The sequence below is a fragment of the Taudactylus pleione genome, unplaced genomic scaffold (assembly GCF_031769625.1).
Source record: "Taudactylus pleione unplaced genomic scaffold, aTauple2 ptg000179l, whole genome shotgun sequence".
Taxonomy (NCBI): Eukaryota; Metazoa; Chordata; class Amphibia; order Anura; family Myobatrachidae; genus Taudactylus; species Taudactylus pleione.
The window spans coordinates 11,746,270-11,764,058 of record NW_028284581.1 but is presented as its reverse complement, the minus strand read 5'-3'; the positions used below and the strand labels follow the sequence as shown (position 1 = coordinate 11,764,058).

Sequence of the window (17,789 nt, the reverse complement as noted above, 5' to 3'; positions counted from 1 at the left end):
CGCCCATTTTTTTCAGGTGCAAAAGGACATAACTTACTCTTTCATTTGCCCAATGTTGGGCCACTTTCTGACATTTTTCCAGGGCCACTTTACATTCCCAATCCAGCCCTGCGCATGTCTAAGGATCTGTTCTTTTTCAAGTACATTTATTCCCAGGTGCCTAGTTAACAGTTTAACTTTTGTGTCAATATTGATGTCCCTGTAGGACTAGCGCATGAAACTCCAAAGGTTGTTCCGCCAATTTCCAGAGCAGTTTCACTCATCATGTGTTACGTATAGCCATTTGAAAATCATGACTGGTCACATTACATTACTTTTGTTTTTTTTGTTTTTTACGCAACAAAGTGAAACATGTGGAATCTCAGCACATATAGAGATAGGTAAGTGAGAGTGTTATTGTGATTTATTGTTGGAGAACCCCAGTAACAAAATATATGTATAATAAGTATTCATGTCAACCCCTAGAGATCGTTGAATGAAGAAATCCAGAGATGAGATCATTCAAATGATAATTGTAATTTTTTTTTTAACTATTACAGTCTTCTTCTTACATTTTTATTTTACAAAACTTGATTCAGTTATTTTCTGTAGAATTGATCCATCCAAAATCCATCCAGCTGTTTTTGAGAATAAACATTATCCAATGTAATTTCATGGTCCATCTTGTTGATCTGGAAGAAATTGCTAAATATCAATATATATTTGTGAACCTAAATTACCAGATTAATAGCACAATGTAAGTCGATCGTAATTGCTCAATGTGTGCATGGAAATAAATGCAGCCAGACTGCTCCTATCTGTATGCTTAATTTCATAGCCGTCATCATTATCAGTCCTATACTAGGTGTAAAAGCTCTTTCTGCATAGCGCATAATGCCGTCAACACTGAACCTAGCCTACGTGAGAATGGCCAGCTATGCCCGAGTGTGTTGTGGGTGTGTAGGTACAATTACGGACTATTCCAAGTTAGGCGTATGCAGTTGTGTGCTGACAGTGATGATGACTACTTTCACAAGCAAATGGATCTGATGGAGCTGCTCCAAACGTAGCAAACTCTGAATACAGACGGATATACATATTTATTTCCGAGCACACACTGCGGCCACATCTGGCCCTTAATTGGGAACTGATGCTTTTACGTGAAGACAATTATCTGTCCTCAGTGCTTTTTTGGAGAGGAAAGCATGTGCCAGTACTCAGTACCATTGAGTACAAGCAGAAAATAAGCACAGTCTGTGTGTAAGGCTAGTGAGGCATGGACACTGGAACTGCACGAATTCCTCCCAGGATCTCAGTGACTACCGTCTGTATCTGACTGCACATACAGTAGCAGGTAGTTTAAGCCACCAATTCCTGGCACACGAGTGCCAATATGCTCTATGATTGTTGCGTGCAGCTTTGGTTCCCAAACTTTCTGGAATCACGGCGCCCTAGAGTATCAGCATTTAAATGAAGCCTTTGGTGCTTATATGTCATCATTAGGTTCAGTTATGTGGTTGTGAACAGAGTTGCAATTCTTTTCCCCCAAATGATTGGCAGCCACCAGTTCTGGTTTTGCCTATCACAATGACCATAAATAAATGAATTTGTTCCTTGACCACCAACACATGTCAGCCCTGCAAGTGTCCATAGCACCCAGTTTGGGAAATACTGATATAGTGTATCTGTATCTGTACTAATGTTCTAGCAAATAGTTTTTACACTACATGCTATAGGAATTATGTATAAAGTCCCAGTGGCTAAATAGCGGCTGGTTCATATCCCGAAGCCGGCAGCCCAAAGGGAGAAGATCCCGACAGCGCAGGTAGGTACTCTAACCCTACCCCTCTTCCCCCCAACCCTCCCTTAGTGGTGCCTAACCCTAACTCCCTCCCCCATAGTGCCTAACCCTAACTTTCCCCCGGGGATGCCTAACCCTAACCCCCATTACCACACCCTAAACCTAACCCTCCCGCAGGGGTTCCTAACCCTACTCCCTAGGGTGCCTAACCCTAACCCCCCCAAAAAACCTAACCCCGCTACGCTCTCTAAACCTAACCCCCCCCCCCCCATTGGCTATTGCTAAGGAGATGACCGGATTTACCGCATTAGGGCACGCGTCCTTCGGCGTTCCAGCGTCAGGATTAAGATAGGCGTCGGTATTTCGATGCCTATTTTAGGTCCCTTGTCGGGATATCCTTGTCAAGGTTGAGACTGGTGGCATCGCGGCTGCCGGTCTCATAAATACATCCCCTGCTATACCCACAGAGCTGGATTAAGGTTTGGGGGATTGATACACTTAAGTAAAGAGGGGCCTCTATGGTTTAAAATTAAAAGAGAGAGAGAGAGTGAGTTAGTCGCTGGTTTATGGTAAATATTAACAAATCTGTCAGACCAATTTCTTCACAAAAGCAATATCTTACACATACTGTATTCAAATAATATAGTGCAAAAGTAACATTTTTGAATGTTACTTTTGCACTATTATTTCTGTGCACATAAATCTGATTCTGTTCGGGATGACTGTGTGTGAGAGATGAAAATGGAAGTACCTGATCCAGAGGCAGTCACCGCCGAACAATGCGCACTCCCGTGGGACGATATCCCCAGTTGGCTGTACACGCAGCTCAATATGGGGAAATCGTTAACAATGCCATGCTGCCGAATGCAGCATGGCCCCGCCCCCCTGCCATCGTTCGTTGTGGCCGGCATCAGCAAGTGTGGATGCACTTACCGATGCCAGCGCCCCCGCCAGTCCCGCCGCTGAGGACATCGCCCAGTACACATTGTCTAGTGTGTATGGGCCTTAAGTCCAAGTCAATTAATTTCCATCAATTCCTGAAGATGTCAATGGGAAGATGGCGTCACAGAGGAGAGAACCACTTTCTGGCACAAGGTAAATATACTTTGGGTGCAGGGGATGCGTTGCAGGGCCCCCTAATCCAGGGACCCCTTGTGGACCGCACACCCTGCACCCATTATAAATATGCATATGGCAGCAATCTATCTGGAATAATACAATGAGTCTGGTAACATCGCTAATAATTCAGTTTGACCTAGCACTGATTAAAACGTCAACATTCTGGGCCTGATTCACTACGGATCACTATTCTGCTTATACACACGCAATGCAGTTACTAAAATCAGTAGTGACATGTAAATGTTTGCATTCACATTGCGATCGCAGCCTGACATACGGACGCCCACTTCCCCTTACTCACATCCTTATACTTGGCCAGCATAGAGAAACGGTAACATCGGACAGTAAATGAAGCCTAGACCTTACTCAGGAATTGCTTACTTCCCCGCACACGCGATGAGGCCTCAGACGGCCTCTGGTTGATAATTTATGCATGCCCATGCAAGGAAACCCACTGGCATGCCTGTGTTCAGCCGATCACCCCCGTCACCACCCACAAACGGCACTACCTGTCAATCAATATCGGAGTGGTCTGCTTACACACTGCGTGTAGTCTGTGTACCCTAACCCAATCGCACTGGCTAGTTCACGCACACGAAGTGCGAGGCATACACATGCGCAGTGCAAAAACATCGGCCAAGTGCGTGCGTTCTCTCCTGTGCGTTCCTTGCTGAATCAGGCCCTCTGTTCTTATATTTGCTTATTTAGAAAAATAAATAATGTTAGTAAACTGTATTGCTGTTTTTAATATGCCCCTGCAGTTTGTACACACCTGATGCAGCCAATCTATGAGCCGAACCCATGTGAGATTCATATAAAATCCCTGGGAATATCTGACATCAATGAGGAAGCAGCCTGTCAGACCATTACAAATAATGATTCAATGACATGAAGAAGCTGTCTGACTCATTCATTCATTTCTTTTTACAGCTCACCGAGCTCTGGAGTACTTCAATCATACGGGTGGAAAAGTTAATTACCGAGAGGTATATTTAAGATTTTTATGACATATTTAATTTTAAACAAATATTACTTGTTGCCTTTAAAATAACAGCCAGACATTTATTTATTGGGTTAATGCTCCTTTTTTCCCTCCTTGCACATACATACATAGGTGTGTATTTGTTTCCTGATTTCTGTCCGTTTGTACGTAAGGCGTATAGTGCAGTGTGGGTATAACTGTATATGTGCATGGTACAGGTGGGCTAAAAAAGAGCTTTTTGCTGCAAATTTCATTTCATGCTGTTTAAAATTGTACTATTATTACCAGCCCGCTATAGGCATTATTCTGTAGCTATCAATTACTAGGGGTATATTTACTTACCGTCCGTTTTGTAAACATTGCAAACAGCCCAAAACCGCAAATTTACTAAAGTCAAATCCAATGGTATTCTGAAAGAGTGACAGTGAGCTTGATTCAGTGAGGATCGCTGATGCGAACGCAGCTGCTAAAATATGTTGCTTACCTGCATAAAAATCGGTACTCAAGCTGCGTAGGCAATCGCTATGGCTAATTTATGCACGCCCATACAAAGGCGTTCAAGCAGACAGGACCGTCTGCGTTTTTCCAATCACTCTCCTCCCACCACCCCCAACAAACCCTCACTGCCTGTCACTAACTCTGCGATGGTTACCTCGGTCCATCCGTAATTGCAGTGCGATCGCAGCGCACATGCAGAGTGGTGCGTCTACATGTGCAGTGACAATCGATCAATCTGCGTACGTAATTGCAATTGCGTATGCTGCTGAATAAGGCCCAGTGTTTAGAACACTTTGGTACATCGGATGCACAATGCATAGTTTTATATATAGATAGCTGTAGAAGCACTCAGAATTATTATGATCGGTTTGTAAAACGACTGAGAAAACCACCCAAAGCCGACTAAAAAACACTCCCAAATAATAGACCTACTTGTGGCAAGTGAGTTTGGAAGAAGCACTGCACCTACAAGTAAAGAAAACATTTTTTAAAAATAGCATAGGGTCTCCCTCGAAATCCTTAACCAGCCCTGCACCTTTCAGCCTGGTCTGGTACAGAAAAAACGAGGGAAAATTGGTGTGGCGTCCCCCTTATCATCCTGTATCAAGCACCAGACTGAACCAGATGGCCGGATTACACTATAGCAGGAAGACATACGACGTGCGGTCCCCCTGCCATAATGTAAAACCAGCCCCAAACTCGCCAGCCCATCACTGGAATTCCTCAGAGGACCCTTGCACAAGGAACTACTATTCCCTGCCTCTTGGAAGCTTTGAGGACCTCATTCAGAGTCGGTCGTTAAGGCCGCACGGTCGTACGCCACCGATGTTCGCTATACTGTGCATGCGTAAAGTTCGCAATGCGCGTGCGCAAACTAGCCGCTACGATCAGAAATTTCTCTCACCTTGAACACAGCCAGGTCGGTAGTTTGAGTGACAGATGGAGGCGTTTGTGGGTGGTAACAGGGGAAGGTGCTTGAAAACGGGGGAGTGGAGATCCGAACGCAGGCGTGCCTGATTATGCGAACGGCGTTTTATGGGAGTGCATACGGATTATGGGAGTGCATAATTAACAAAGTAGCGTCATGGCACATGTGACATGGGAGGTTTTTACACTGACATGATCGTAGAGCTTAAGAGAGGGTGTGGTCAACCTTAAACTCTACGACCAGTTCCGATGGTTCCCGATTGTCTCGATTAATCCTTATATGCCCGGAGATGACGTGCAATGCGTACGAGAAGGGGCCGTATTTTTTTGTCTTCCGACTGCTTCCTCCCCTTGGTCGGCCAACTACCGATCCGAACTTAGGGACACAACTTGCGTGGGAATCATTTGCATATCCGGCCCCTTTTTCCGTACGATCGTGCGGCCGCTTCGACCGACTCTGAATGAGGTCCTGAGTGTGGGGTTAATTGTGTAAAAAATAGATAATATTGTTCATTACAGTGGGACCACAGATCCCAGCAAGCCTGCCCCGGCATGCAGGCACTTGTGGAACAACATGTACCAGCATGCCCAGGCATTAAGTGCCCACTGGCACCTATAGTCCTGCTGTAAAGAGAATATTAAAATTATTACAGGACATGGACACCAAAGGGGGAAGTCCTTTATTTTAAAAAAAATTTCATACCAACCCTTGGATCAGACTCTCTTCGGTCCATGTAGAAGTCCAGAAGTCGTAAAACAAAAAAACTAACACCCTAGCCAGCACAGACAGCAATTTTTTTAAAGAGGTCAATTCAATTGCAGGTGAATGGCAGGCAATATTTGTGATGTGCTCTAGTAGAGGCTGTGGAACACCGGCAACTATAGCCTGAATTGCCCCTAAATCATACATTTTAGTTTGCAACCCTAAAGGGGTTTATATATTAATATATGGGATTTAGGGGGCGTGGCTTGGCAGCCATTTGGAGGAGACGGGCTTTTCTGCTGCTCCTGATCTAGTTGCTTTATCCAGCACGTTTTCAAACCACCATCCAGCCTAAATTCCCTTGGTGGGATCCCATATTGTACCCAGCACTGGTGGGCGCTCCTGAGGTAGGACTGTGGAGTCGGGGAGGGTCTCATACCCTCCTGCAGACTGCAGCCTACTTTCCACCCTTGAAGCCGGAACCTAAATTTGTGGCACCCGCCCGTGGGCCTGACGGATCGCGGATCTGCTTTAGACGCTGATGTCCCATTTCAGCCCCCGCTGGAGTCTTCCCTGCTGACGCTGACGCAACCGCACATCACCTAAGGGCCTTACCTGGTTCATGCAGACCTGCTGGCCGGCTCTCAGCGGGCGACTGGGGCAGACCTGCAGGAGTGCCTGCCATCTTGGAAGTCCTGGAGGTGAGAGGACTGGAGCGTGGGCCCTCTGTGGCGCTTCCTTGGACCCTGCTCGGCTGTCGGGTGTGGAGTACTGCTGCCTGGAGTCTGTGGGCTCCCTCCGATTGATGAGAAGAGGTGACTCAGACCTCCTGACCTACTGAGGTGCGGTGAGTATGCCGGGCTCGTTGCGGAGGGCTGCAAATGCCATCTGTTACTATCTTGTTGCCGCCTACACTCTCAGTGATCTCTGTACTATCTTCCTCTACCTGCAGTGTGCTGAACTTGGGCGACACAGAGTCCATCTTTGGTGGACTAAAGACTTTATTATAGTGACCCCACTCACTCCACATAGAGCTCTCAAATCCTCTATGCTTCACCGCATGAATATTAAGAGGTTGTGATAATTATAACATATACGTTCTCCAAAAAGACCTACCTGGATTTAATACCTATTTCTATCTATATTACTTAACAAAAGTCTCCCTTAAGTATCTTACACTGATTTAATCCTCATCAATAATACCAGCTCTTTTGACTCCCTCTTGTGGCTGACTTTTGGAAACTCACTACTAAGAGTTCTCACCATCCTCTAGAGACTGTCATATTCTACTCTAAGTACCTTATCTATCGAACCCAACACGAGTTTCGTGCTTCTCCGAGGACATGAAACCACGTATGGTTCTCTCTCTGCCATGATGTGATGGCATTCCTGATGGCTGCCTAGGTCTTTAGGAGGGGCGGTGTCTGGCGATGAGCCAATCCTTTTTTTTTCTCTAGTCACCTTCACACATGGGAATTGTGAGGAGATCGAATTTTATGTCACAAATTTACAGTTTTTGAACTCAGAATGGGGAAGGACAAGAAACAAAGGTCCAGGTCGGAAGTTGGTGGTAGGTCAGATAACGGATCCCATCAAGATATGCGTCAGTTTTTAAAGCCTGCTGGTACCACTATGGCGGATGAGGCCTCTGCACCAGCCTCGCCTGATGCCTCTTCTTCTTCAGACAGAATGTCTCCGGAAGCTAATCTTAGTTCCAGCCCTTCAGCACCTTCCTTTCGGGACGAGATTAGTGAAATTCTCTCTCACGTCAGATCACTACCTACAAAACAGGACTTTCAGTCTCTGGAGGCCAGACTTCAGTCTACTATTCGTCAGAAAGTAGCCACTATTCAATCAGATATGGCTGAGTTGGCGACTAGGATTGACGGCCTGGAAGATTACAAAGAGGTATCCGCGGGCGTTTTCCACCAATTCACAGAAGTACTCTCTCACCAACAATCTGAGATCCGCTTTCTTAAGTCACGTATGGATGACCTGGATAATTGCGGTAGACACAATAACATCAGGATACGTGGTCTACCTGAAGATGTAACACAACCTAACCTCACAGATGCCCTCACGAAAATATTTGGGGAGATCCTTGGTCTAGACCCCAATAGTGAAATCTTGTTTGATAGGACGCATCGGGCCCTTCGTTCGAGAGGTCTACCCACTGACAAACCCCAAGATGTAATATGTCGCCTTCACTACCATACCCAAAAAGAAGCTATCTTATGGAAGGTCTGACAACTTGAAGAGGTTGATTTTAACGGGGACAAAATCCAACTTTTTCCCGACCTATCATGGTATACCTTGCAACAAAGGAAGGTTCTGAGACCACTCACAGAACAACTTCGCAAACATTCCCTGAGATACCGTTGGGGTTTTCCATTTAATTTACAAGTAAGTCATAATGGGAAAAATGTTGTTCTTCATTCTCCCGACGATCTCCCTTCCTTCTTCTCGGCTTTGGGTATAAGTCCAGTGGCACTTCCAGATTGGGAGAACCTTCACAGCTCTCTAGCGATTCCTTCCCTTCCTTCTAATGGAGAAAATTGGCATCATATTTCAAGCTCCAAACGGAGGACAAGACATTCGTCTCTCCAAACACCCGTAGAAGAGACTTGACCACTTCGCCTTATATATATAATTGGTGAGACCGTTTCAGTTTCTTCCTATCCACAAAAGACTTTGGTCTTAGGGCCTGATTCAGAGCCGGACGCTCTGACCAGAGAACTCGCTCTGAATCAGGGCCCTCCTCCATGAAAATGGAGCGGCCTCCTGGCCGCTCGCATAGCTGTGGGTGCCCACCCACAGCATATGCGAGCGGCCAAAAAGACGATCGCGATGGTCTTGACCATCACGACCATCGGACTTGCGACGGAGACCCTGTGGTAGGGTCTCCCTGCCATAAGCCCTGGAGTGATTCAGAGCCAAAATCACTCCCACTGACATCACTAGTGATGTCAGTGGGGCCGGCTTCAGACGGTAGGCGTTCCCATGGGAACGCCTCCGTCTAGCAGGCACGCCCCCAGCACGCCCACCAAAGGGGGCGTGCTGTCAATCAACATCGACAGCACGCCCCCTTTGGTGCGAGACCCGGAGCGATGGGAAGCCCGTCGCACCCCGGGTCTCACGCATGCGCACGACGTAGCTCCCTCCATCGTGCACATGCGCAGTGGGCAACATCGACCAACTTGCGAGCGTACTGCCGCTCGCGAGTGGGTCTGAATGACCCCCTTAGTCATATATTTAAATGTTATGATGCCAATGTTCATTTTGTTGCATTTTTAGTATATTTTAACTAATTATTGCAGTAATACTTGTGACGTTACTCCTCATTATGCCTATAACTTTCATAATGCAAAGTTAACTGTGGGATTTGCCTAGTTGAAGTTGATTTAATTTTATATTCGTATGTTTGGGTGATTGTTATTACCGCCCCTCCGAACCCCCTCAATGCTGCATTTTTTTTCTTTACATCCTGGACATGGAGCTTTTTTTTGTCTCCTGGTTGTCCAGATGCAGCATTTCAAGGTTTCAATTCTTATCTATATTCAGTGTTTCATATATATGCTTATTATATGCGATTATGTTTTTTCTTTTATTTTTTCTCTTTCCCTCCCTCTTTTTCCGTCCCTCTACTCTTCCCACTACCCTCCTATTTTCCATGGGTGACATATATGGTTGGGTGACTAACACTATATCAAGAGATGCAGATTGTTATGCTATATTTACATTATTAATTTATGACTAGTCATAAACCTGTGTTGCGGATTGTCACCATTAATGCCAAAGGATTGAATGTTCCTGAAAAGAGATCCCAAATGCTAAGGTCCTTTCGTGCTGATAAAGTAGATATAGCACTTATACAAGAAACGCATTTCAAGAAAGGGCATGCCCCTCCTTTAAAAAATTTCTATTATCCTCAAACATTTTCTAGTGATAATTCAGTCAGTAAGACTTTAGGTGTTGCCGTTGTGTTTGCTCGTCACTTACCGATATCTGATGTTTCCATGCATAACCTTGTCGAAGGTAGAGGTATTTTGGTTAATTGTACTCTATGCCACCTTCTCCTTTTTGAATGTTTACACACCTAATTCTGGCCAACCCTCTTTTATTGCTGCTGTTCTAGATAAAGCTGAGGCTTTACCCGAAGGAATTCCGGTTATAGGAGGTGATTTAAATTGGCCCCTTGACCCTCTCCGTGATACTTCCAATAAATCAACTCATAGGCCAGGGAAGGAGTTTAGGCGGATGAGACGCACCCTTCACGACCATCAGCTAGCTGATTCCTGGCGGATCGCTTATCCAGCTGTATCTGACTTTACTTTCTTCTCTCGCCCTCACCACACCTACTCGAGAATCGATTATCTTTTCTTAAGTCACCGACACCTACATCTCATATCAAACGCTTCAATAGGATCTATCACATGGTCTGACCATGCTCCAGTTTTTCTTACCCTTTCCCTTCCACAACACTCGCTCAATCCTTGGTCATGGCATTTTAACGATCTCCTTTTACAAGATGCCTGTTGCAAATCCCAAATTGAGTCTTCCATAGACTCTTATATTGAACAAAATGACCAAGATGACATTTCCAAGGTCACGGTGTGGGAGGCACATAAATGTGTACTCCGGGGCACTTGCATCCAACTAGGCTCCTATTTAAAAAAACAGAAAACAAAGCAAAGGGCTGAGATCAAATCCTTGGAAACTACCCACAAAGCTTCATTATCCCCACACTACTATTCTAAATTGGAGGAAGCTAGAGCTGCCCTCCATAAACTCTCCATGGATAATATTAAACTGTCCTACCGTAAATGCCGTAATTGTTTCTACCAATGGGGAAATAGACCAGGTAAGATGTTGGCTAGGGCACTGCGCGAACAACGTGCTATTACATTTATTCAAGCTATAAAAGATGAGCATGGCCAGACCCATAATGAAACTAAACAAATCGCTGAATCCTTCCGGTCTTACTATGCTAAACTCTACAACCTTAAGAACCTGAGTCAAGAATCGGACATTATTACCCATCGAGAGGCAATTTCATCTATTTAAGATCGCTTGACTATCCCCAGCTCTCAGAAGAGGTTGATTCTCTTGAGGCACCTTTCTCCGTTGAAGAGGTGGATCAGGCAATCTCCTCCTCTCCAGCTGGTAAGTCCTGGACCAGATGGATTTTCTACAGCTTACTATAAGGCTTTCAAAGATAGATTGGCACCCCTTATGACTCGTGCCTTTAATTTGATCTCAGATAGTACTGGTTTCTCCAAACAATCACTGGAGGCACACATTACTGTCTTACCTAAGGAGTGTAAAGATCCTACCTTATGCCCTAGTTATAGGCCTATTTCACTCCTAAACATTGACATGAAGATTTTTGCTAGGCTCCTGGCCGACCGGTTGAAGACATTCCTACCTAAATTGATCCACGATGACCAGGTTGGTTTTGTCTTAGGTCACGAGGCCAGAGACAATACAACAAAAGTTATTAATTTAATACACCAAGCCTCTCTCTCATCTACTCAGACTATTATTTAATCAACTGACGCAGAGAAGGCTTTCAACAGGGTCAACCGGGAATTTTTGTCAGGTCTTTTACGTCATTTGGGATTAGGGCCTACATGTCTGCTGAGAATTTTGGCATTATATGCTGTTCCCACAGCAAGAATTAGGATAAATGGATCCCTCTCTGACTCATTTTCTATATCAAATGGTACGAGGCAGGGGTGCCCTCTCTCTCCTCTTTTATTCGTCCTATGTATGGAGGCTCTAGCTAGGGCGATACGTAGTAATGTGAACATTTCTGGTATCCATATAGGCAGTAAGGAATATAAGCTAGCACTCTTTGCAGATGACCTTCTTGCAGTGCTCTCTAACCCAGCTACCTCTCTTCCGAACCTTGTTTCAGAATTCCAAAAATTTGTCATGTTTTCAAATTTTAAAATTAATTATTCTAAACATGTGGCTATGAGTCTGACTGCCCCTCCTTCCTTGGTAAATTCTTTGAAACAATCCTTCTCCTTTATTTGGCATCCCACTAGACTTAAATATTTCCAGAGTCTTCCTGACTAAAGACCTATCTCAACTGTTCTCGAATAATTTTTTACCATTATTACAAACTATCCGCACTGATTTGGCTAAAAAGTGCTCTGCTCGTCTATCCTGGATCGGCAGGATTAATGTGATCAAAATGAATTCCTTGCCCAAAATTTTATATTTAATGCAAACCCTCCCAATCCACATACCTCCTGCATGGTTTGCGGAGATGGAACGCCTTATTCATAGGTTTGTCTGCAACACCTCTACACCACGCTTTAAACATGCTATCCTTTACCGCCGTAAACAAGACAGAGGTTTACAGCTTCCCAACATCACTAGCTATTATCATGCCATAATGCTTAATCATGTTCTTGAATGGACTCGAGCGAAGGGTTTCAAACAGTGGATCATGTTGGAGGAGAGCAGTCTGGCTCAGCCCATAGAAATTGCTCCATGGCTTCCCAAACTACCAACTGTTAGACATCCCACTATAACACCTACATTACGCGCTTGGCAGAAATTGCGATGTCTCCCCCAAATTTCATCTAATGTTTCCCCTCTCACTTCCTTTCTTGGGAGTTTGGACTTTCCTCCTGGACTCTCCACACTGTCCTTTAAAAACTGGATGAGCGATGGTCACTTTCGACTGGGCCATATGGTTTGTTCGTCGGGGGTGCATCCGTTTACAGAACTCCAGGAATCGTGGCATGTCCCCCAATCCAAATTCTGGAAATACCTCCAGATACGACATTTTATCACCACTTCTTGCAAGCTTCCTGATCTCACCAGGACACTTACCTTATTTGAATCCTTATGTTCTTCTTCTCAAACTCCATCCCATACTATATCCAAATTGTACTCAATAATTATTGGAAATTTGTATAAACTACCTCCTCAATTTACTGTAGTGTGGGAAAACGAGCTCCAAGATACAGTTCAGGATATTGATTGGGAAATTGTTTTTAATAACACCTTTGCCAGTTCTTCTTGTATAGCTACTCTAGAAACTCTCTACAAGTCTTAACACGTTGGTATAGATATCCAGTACTTTTAAATAAAATGTACCCACAGGTCCCAAAAGTCTGCTAGAGATGTAACTCTTCACCAGGTACCCTTCTCCACATATGGTGGGATTGCCCCTCCCTGGCTACTTTTTGGTTGAATGTATTTGAATGTTCCAAGATAATTCTTGGGGGAGAGGTCCCTAGAGATCCTGGCTTTTGGCTTTTAAACATAACCTCTTCTCATACGGCTTCATACAAGAATTCCCTACTGAGGCACTTAAACAATGCAGCTAAAGCGGTAATCCCTGTGTTATGGAAGTCCACCTCCCCTCCCTCCATTAAAGATTGGTTCAAGAGAATCGATTATTACATGGATATGGAGGACATCATATCCTTCTCTAAAGGTAGTCCCACCGACTTTACTGTTTTATGGTCTCCTTGGATGCTGTTTAAGGGATCTACACAATATTCCATGTTTAATGGCTCCAACTGTGTACCTGTATCTGTCTCTTCTTGATTCTGATATAATCTATTTGAGATTATGAAATTTGCTCCCATAGATCACCCCTTCATCGCCCGCCTAGTTTCCTCTTTCCCTTCTGACCTCCCATCCCCTGAACTTTCCCCTATATTGTTTATTTATTGTCTATTTTTTTTTATTGTTTATTGTTCATTTTATTTTATTGCATAATTTAATATGTGATTTATTTACATTACATTAGAATTTTGATTGTATTATTCGAAATGGAATTATCAATTGTCAATTGTTTGAATCTATATGCTTTTTCCATTTTGTTCTATCTAAAAATGTCTGGCTTTCTTTTCCATAAAAACAGTTTGTGTAATATATGGGATTTAGGGGATACTGTAAGTGCTGCTATTGTGTGCACTACTTTGCCAACATAACAGGCAATTGAATTACACCCTTTTTTTTTGCTTGATTCGGGTGAGTCTGCTTCTGATTCCATTGTTTAAACTAACTATTGATACATTGGGGGAGATTTATGTACTAAAGTTTCTAAAACAGACAAGTGGAGCAGTGGCGGAACTAGCAGCGGTGCAGTCGATGCAGTCGATGCCTTGCATCGGGGCCCGCTGTGGTGCAGGGGCCCATAGCCGCCTGCATCCAACAGCGCCGCTGCACCCGCTGCCAGTGTCCCCCAGGCCCCACAATATTTAAGTGCAGTGCAGACCGCAGTGAGAGCTGTCCTCACTACACCGTAACAAATACACCGCCGCCAGCGGCGGCAGTGTGTTTGTTATAGCAGCCAATGAGAGTCAGACAGACTCTCATTGGCTGCTGTGTCCACAGAGGGAGCCAGGCTTGAGCTCACTTATGAGCTCTACCTTCCGGTTCCCGCAGTGGTTGATGGGAGAGACGTCATGACATCTCTCCCATGGTGCAGAGTGGGAGGACAGAGGAGCTGACAGCTGCAGGTGCAGAAGCGGGGATTCAGGTAAGTGTGTTTTGACATTTTTCATTTTGTGTATGTTTATCTTATATATGTAGGGTGGGGGCACTGTATAAGGGGCACTGCATAGGGGGATCACTACTGGGAGCACTGCATTGGGGGCGACATACTGGGGGCACTGCATAGGGGGGACCACTACTGGGGGCAATGCATAAGTGGGACAACTACTGGGGGCACTGCATAGGGGGGACCACTTCTGGGGGCACTGTATAAGGGGCACTACTGGGAGCACTGCATAGGGGGGACCACTACTGGGGGCACTGTATAAGGGGCACTACTGAGGGCACTGTATAGGGAGACCACTACTGGGGGCACTGCATAGGGGGGCCAAAGCATTTTCTTGCACCTGGGCCCATCATTCTCTAGTTCCGCCACTGTAGTGGAGGTGTTGAATATAGCAACCAATCAGATTCTAGCTATAATTTCTCTATTGCATTCTAGAAAATGATAGACATCACCACCACTTGTCTCTTAGAAGCTTTAGCAAAACTAGGTACACACTAGACGACTTTCAAACAATGCAATGTCGTTAACGATTTCCCTTGAACTCCCAGGCAAACGATCTAGTGCATACACATTGTGCAACGAAACAAACGACCAAACAATAAATCTTGCATCGTATGGTGATTAGATCGTTAACAATATAATGTAACCATATCACCTGATTGTTCGGTAGAGCGTCCACACTGCACCACCTTGGGGAATCGTTAACGAGACTGACAGATCTTCCTGCATGTACAAAAGATCTGTAGTTGTGACAAATGCTGCCACAGGAGCTCGCATAGTGCGTACACACATGGCGATTTGAACGATTTGCCTTTCTGATGCTTCGGAATCAGCCAGATCATTCAAAATATCGTCTGGTGTGTAGGGGCCTTAAATCCCCTATTGTCTTTACAAACCAGGAAATGTAGCTGCCCCCGCTGGCTTTGGGAAGAATTGACAACTCACAGAAAGCACATTGTGGATCCATAATAATCTTCAATAAGAGACTTTGCACAAATGTAAAAGGCGAGCTTTACCATAGAGTGCATGCACAGATGTGAATTTATGTATTTTTGCCTATGTCCATCCTAATCTGAGTCAGACAGATATCTGTTGGATCTCTCTTTCTATGAAATGGAAGTTATGGGGGCGATAACTGGGCAGAGAGAATGTGAGTGCATGGAAATGTTCTGACTTGTTGGAGTTTAGATGTCTGAAATCTGGCATTAGCATAAATCTGGCTTCTGAGGCTACCTGCAAATACAGCCACTTATGTCCCACTCAATATCAGCCCCTGTGTGTGTATGTGGAAGGAGCATGACAGTCTGTTACATTCCATTAATATATAAAACTACTCATTTTATTTATATTTATTAGTTATCTCATGCAAATTTTTACCAGCTGTTGCAGAAACACGCTGATGCATTCCAGGCTGGGAGCGTTTACCCTGATGCATTCTATCAGGACCTCTGCATGCAAGGTGAGACAATGAAGGCGATGAGACTGTAACTATATACAAATGGTCTAATACACCCCATTATGCCTTTTAAGCAATGTTTTCTGCTTTGCAGTGACACATTTTTGGTAAAGACAACATTAAGATCTGTCTTGTTTGGTGTGTATATACAGTATAGTATTCATTTGGGGATAATAATAAGAGGTGTGGCTTATAGATGTAATCCCCCACATACATTTTCCATCCTCTTTTTATAGCAATTTTTCCATGCAGTTTCTCTGTAACACAATGTTCTCTTTGCAAAATTGATTTATTGACAAGATTTTGCATGGCTGATATGGCTACCACTGAAAGCAACTGCCACTTATCTTGGGGGGACGAGAGGGGACAGGAAGGTAATGAAGTGCAATCTTAATTGCTTTCAGTTTTAACCTCCAAACCACTATATTTAATGTAGACAGAAAATAACCCAAGCGCCAATGATGGTGTATTGCTATCTCCCCTACTTGTGTAAATTGCTGCACACCCACAGGAAGCTTTGCCAAACTTCCAACAATAACAAAATTACACACAAGAGAGGGTTTCGCCTACTAAACACACAGCGGCGAGTGTTATATATTCTTTACTAAAATATCATAAATCTGAATATAAATATATCCAAGAACATTTAATAAAACTCCCGGGAGTGGGGATAGACCGTATATACTCGAGTATAAGCCGAGTTTTTCAGCACATTTTTTGTGCTGAAAAAGCCCCCCCTCGGCTTATACTCGAGTCATGCCCGCATGGTACGCAGCTGAGTAGCGTACCATGCGGGCCGCAGTGCAGACTGTGTCTCTGTGGCACAGCTGCACCGCGTGTGTAGCGCTGACCGGACGGAGTTCGGTCAGCACTACACACTGCCAAACACACAGCCGCCGGAGCCGGCAGCTGTGTGTTTGTTGTAATCAGCAGCCGATGAGAGTCTGTCAGAATCTCATCGGCTGCTGCTGCTCCCACTGCGGGAGCCATCTTCCGGCTCCCGCAGTGGATAATGGGAGAGACCTCATGACGACGTCTCTCCCATAATGCAAAGCGGCCGGAGCAGCCGGTAGCAGCGTCGGGACCAGGAGCGGGGTTTCAGGTAAGTGTTTTTTTTTTTATTACGTCTCTCTCTACTGGGGGGGACTACTACTGGGGGCAGTACCAGGGGGGGGATTACTACTGGGGGCACTACCAGGGAGGATTACTACTGGGGGCACAACCAGGGGGGTGGATTACTACTGGGGGGCACTACCAGTGGGAGATATTACTACTGGGGGCACTACCAGGGGGGGTTACTACTGGGGGCACTACCAGGGGGGGATATTACTACTGGGAGCACTACCAGGGGGGTGGATTACTACTGGGGGCACTACCAGTGGGATATATTACTACTGGGGGCACTACCAGCTGCTGCATTTCCCACCCTAGGCTTATACTCGAGTCAATAAGTTTTCCCAGTTTTTTGTGGTAAAATTAGGTACCTTGACTTATACTCGGGTCGACTTATACTCGAGTATATACGGTAAGTGCAACATATAATTACAATGGATCAAAATAAAACAACCAAATATGCAGAATATGTAATAAAAAGTCCTCTAATAGATCTCAGCTGATAGATATACAGCTGGCACCAATATGTTTGCACAACATGTAGCTGACAAAGTCAAATGGGACCCGATTTGATGACAATGTGTCCGATCCCTTTTAATAAGCAGACTCCAAATGCACAAGCAACAATTGTAGCAATGAATGGAAACGGAGATGAATGGCCCAGTGAAACTGAATAACTTC

The 17,789-nt window shown here is 44.7% G+C and overlaps 1 protein-coding gene across 2 annotated transcripts in view; it reads left to right on the top strand.

Annotated features, from left to right (window-relative positions):
- The first annotated feature begins 292 nt into the window (after positions 1 to 292).
- Positions 293 to 17,789, top strand: part of GPLD1 (glycosylphosphatidylinositol specific phospholipase D1) — an 85,536-nt gene continuing 68,039 nt past the window's right edge. For both annotated transcript variants that reach the window (XM_088475961.1, XM_088475959.1), the window contains exons 1-3: positions 293 to 380; positions 3,830 to 3,885; positions 15,920 to 15,998. In XM_088475961.1, the coding sequence (XP_088332087.1) occupies positions 293 to 380; positions 3,830 to 3,885; positions 15,920 to 15,998 (223 nt within the window). The remainder of the gene's footprint in view (positions 381 to 3,829; positions 3,886 to 15,919; positions 15,999 to 17,789) is intronic.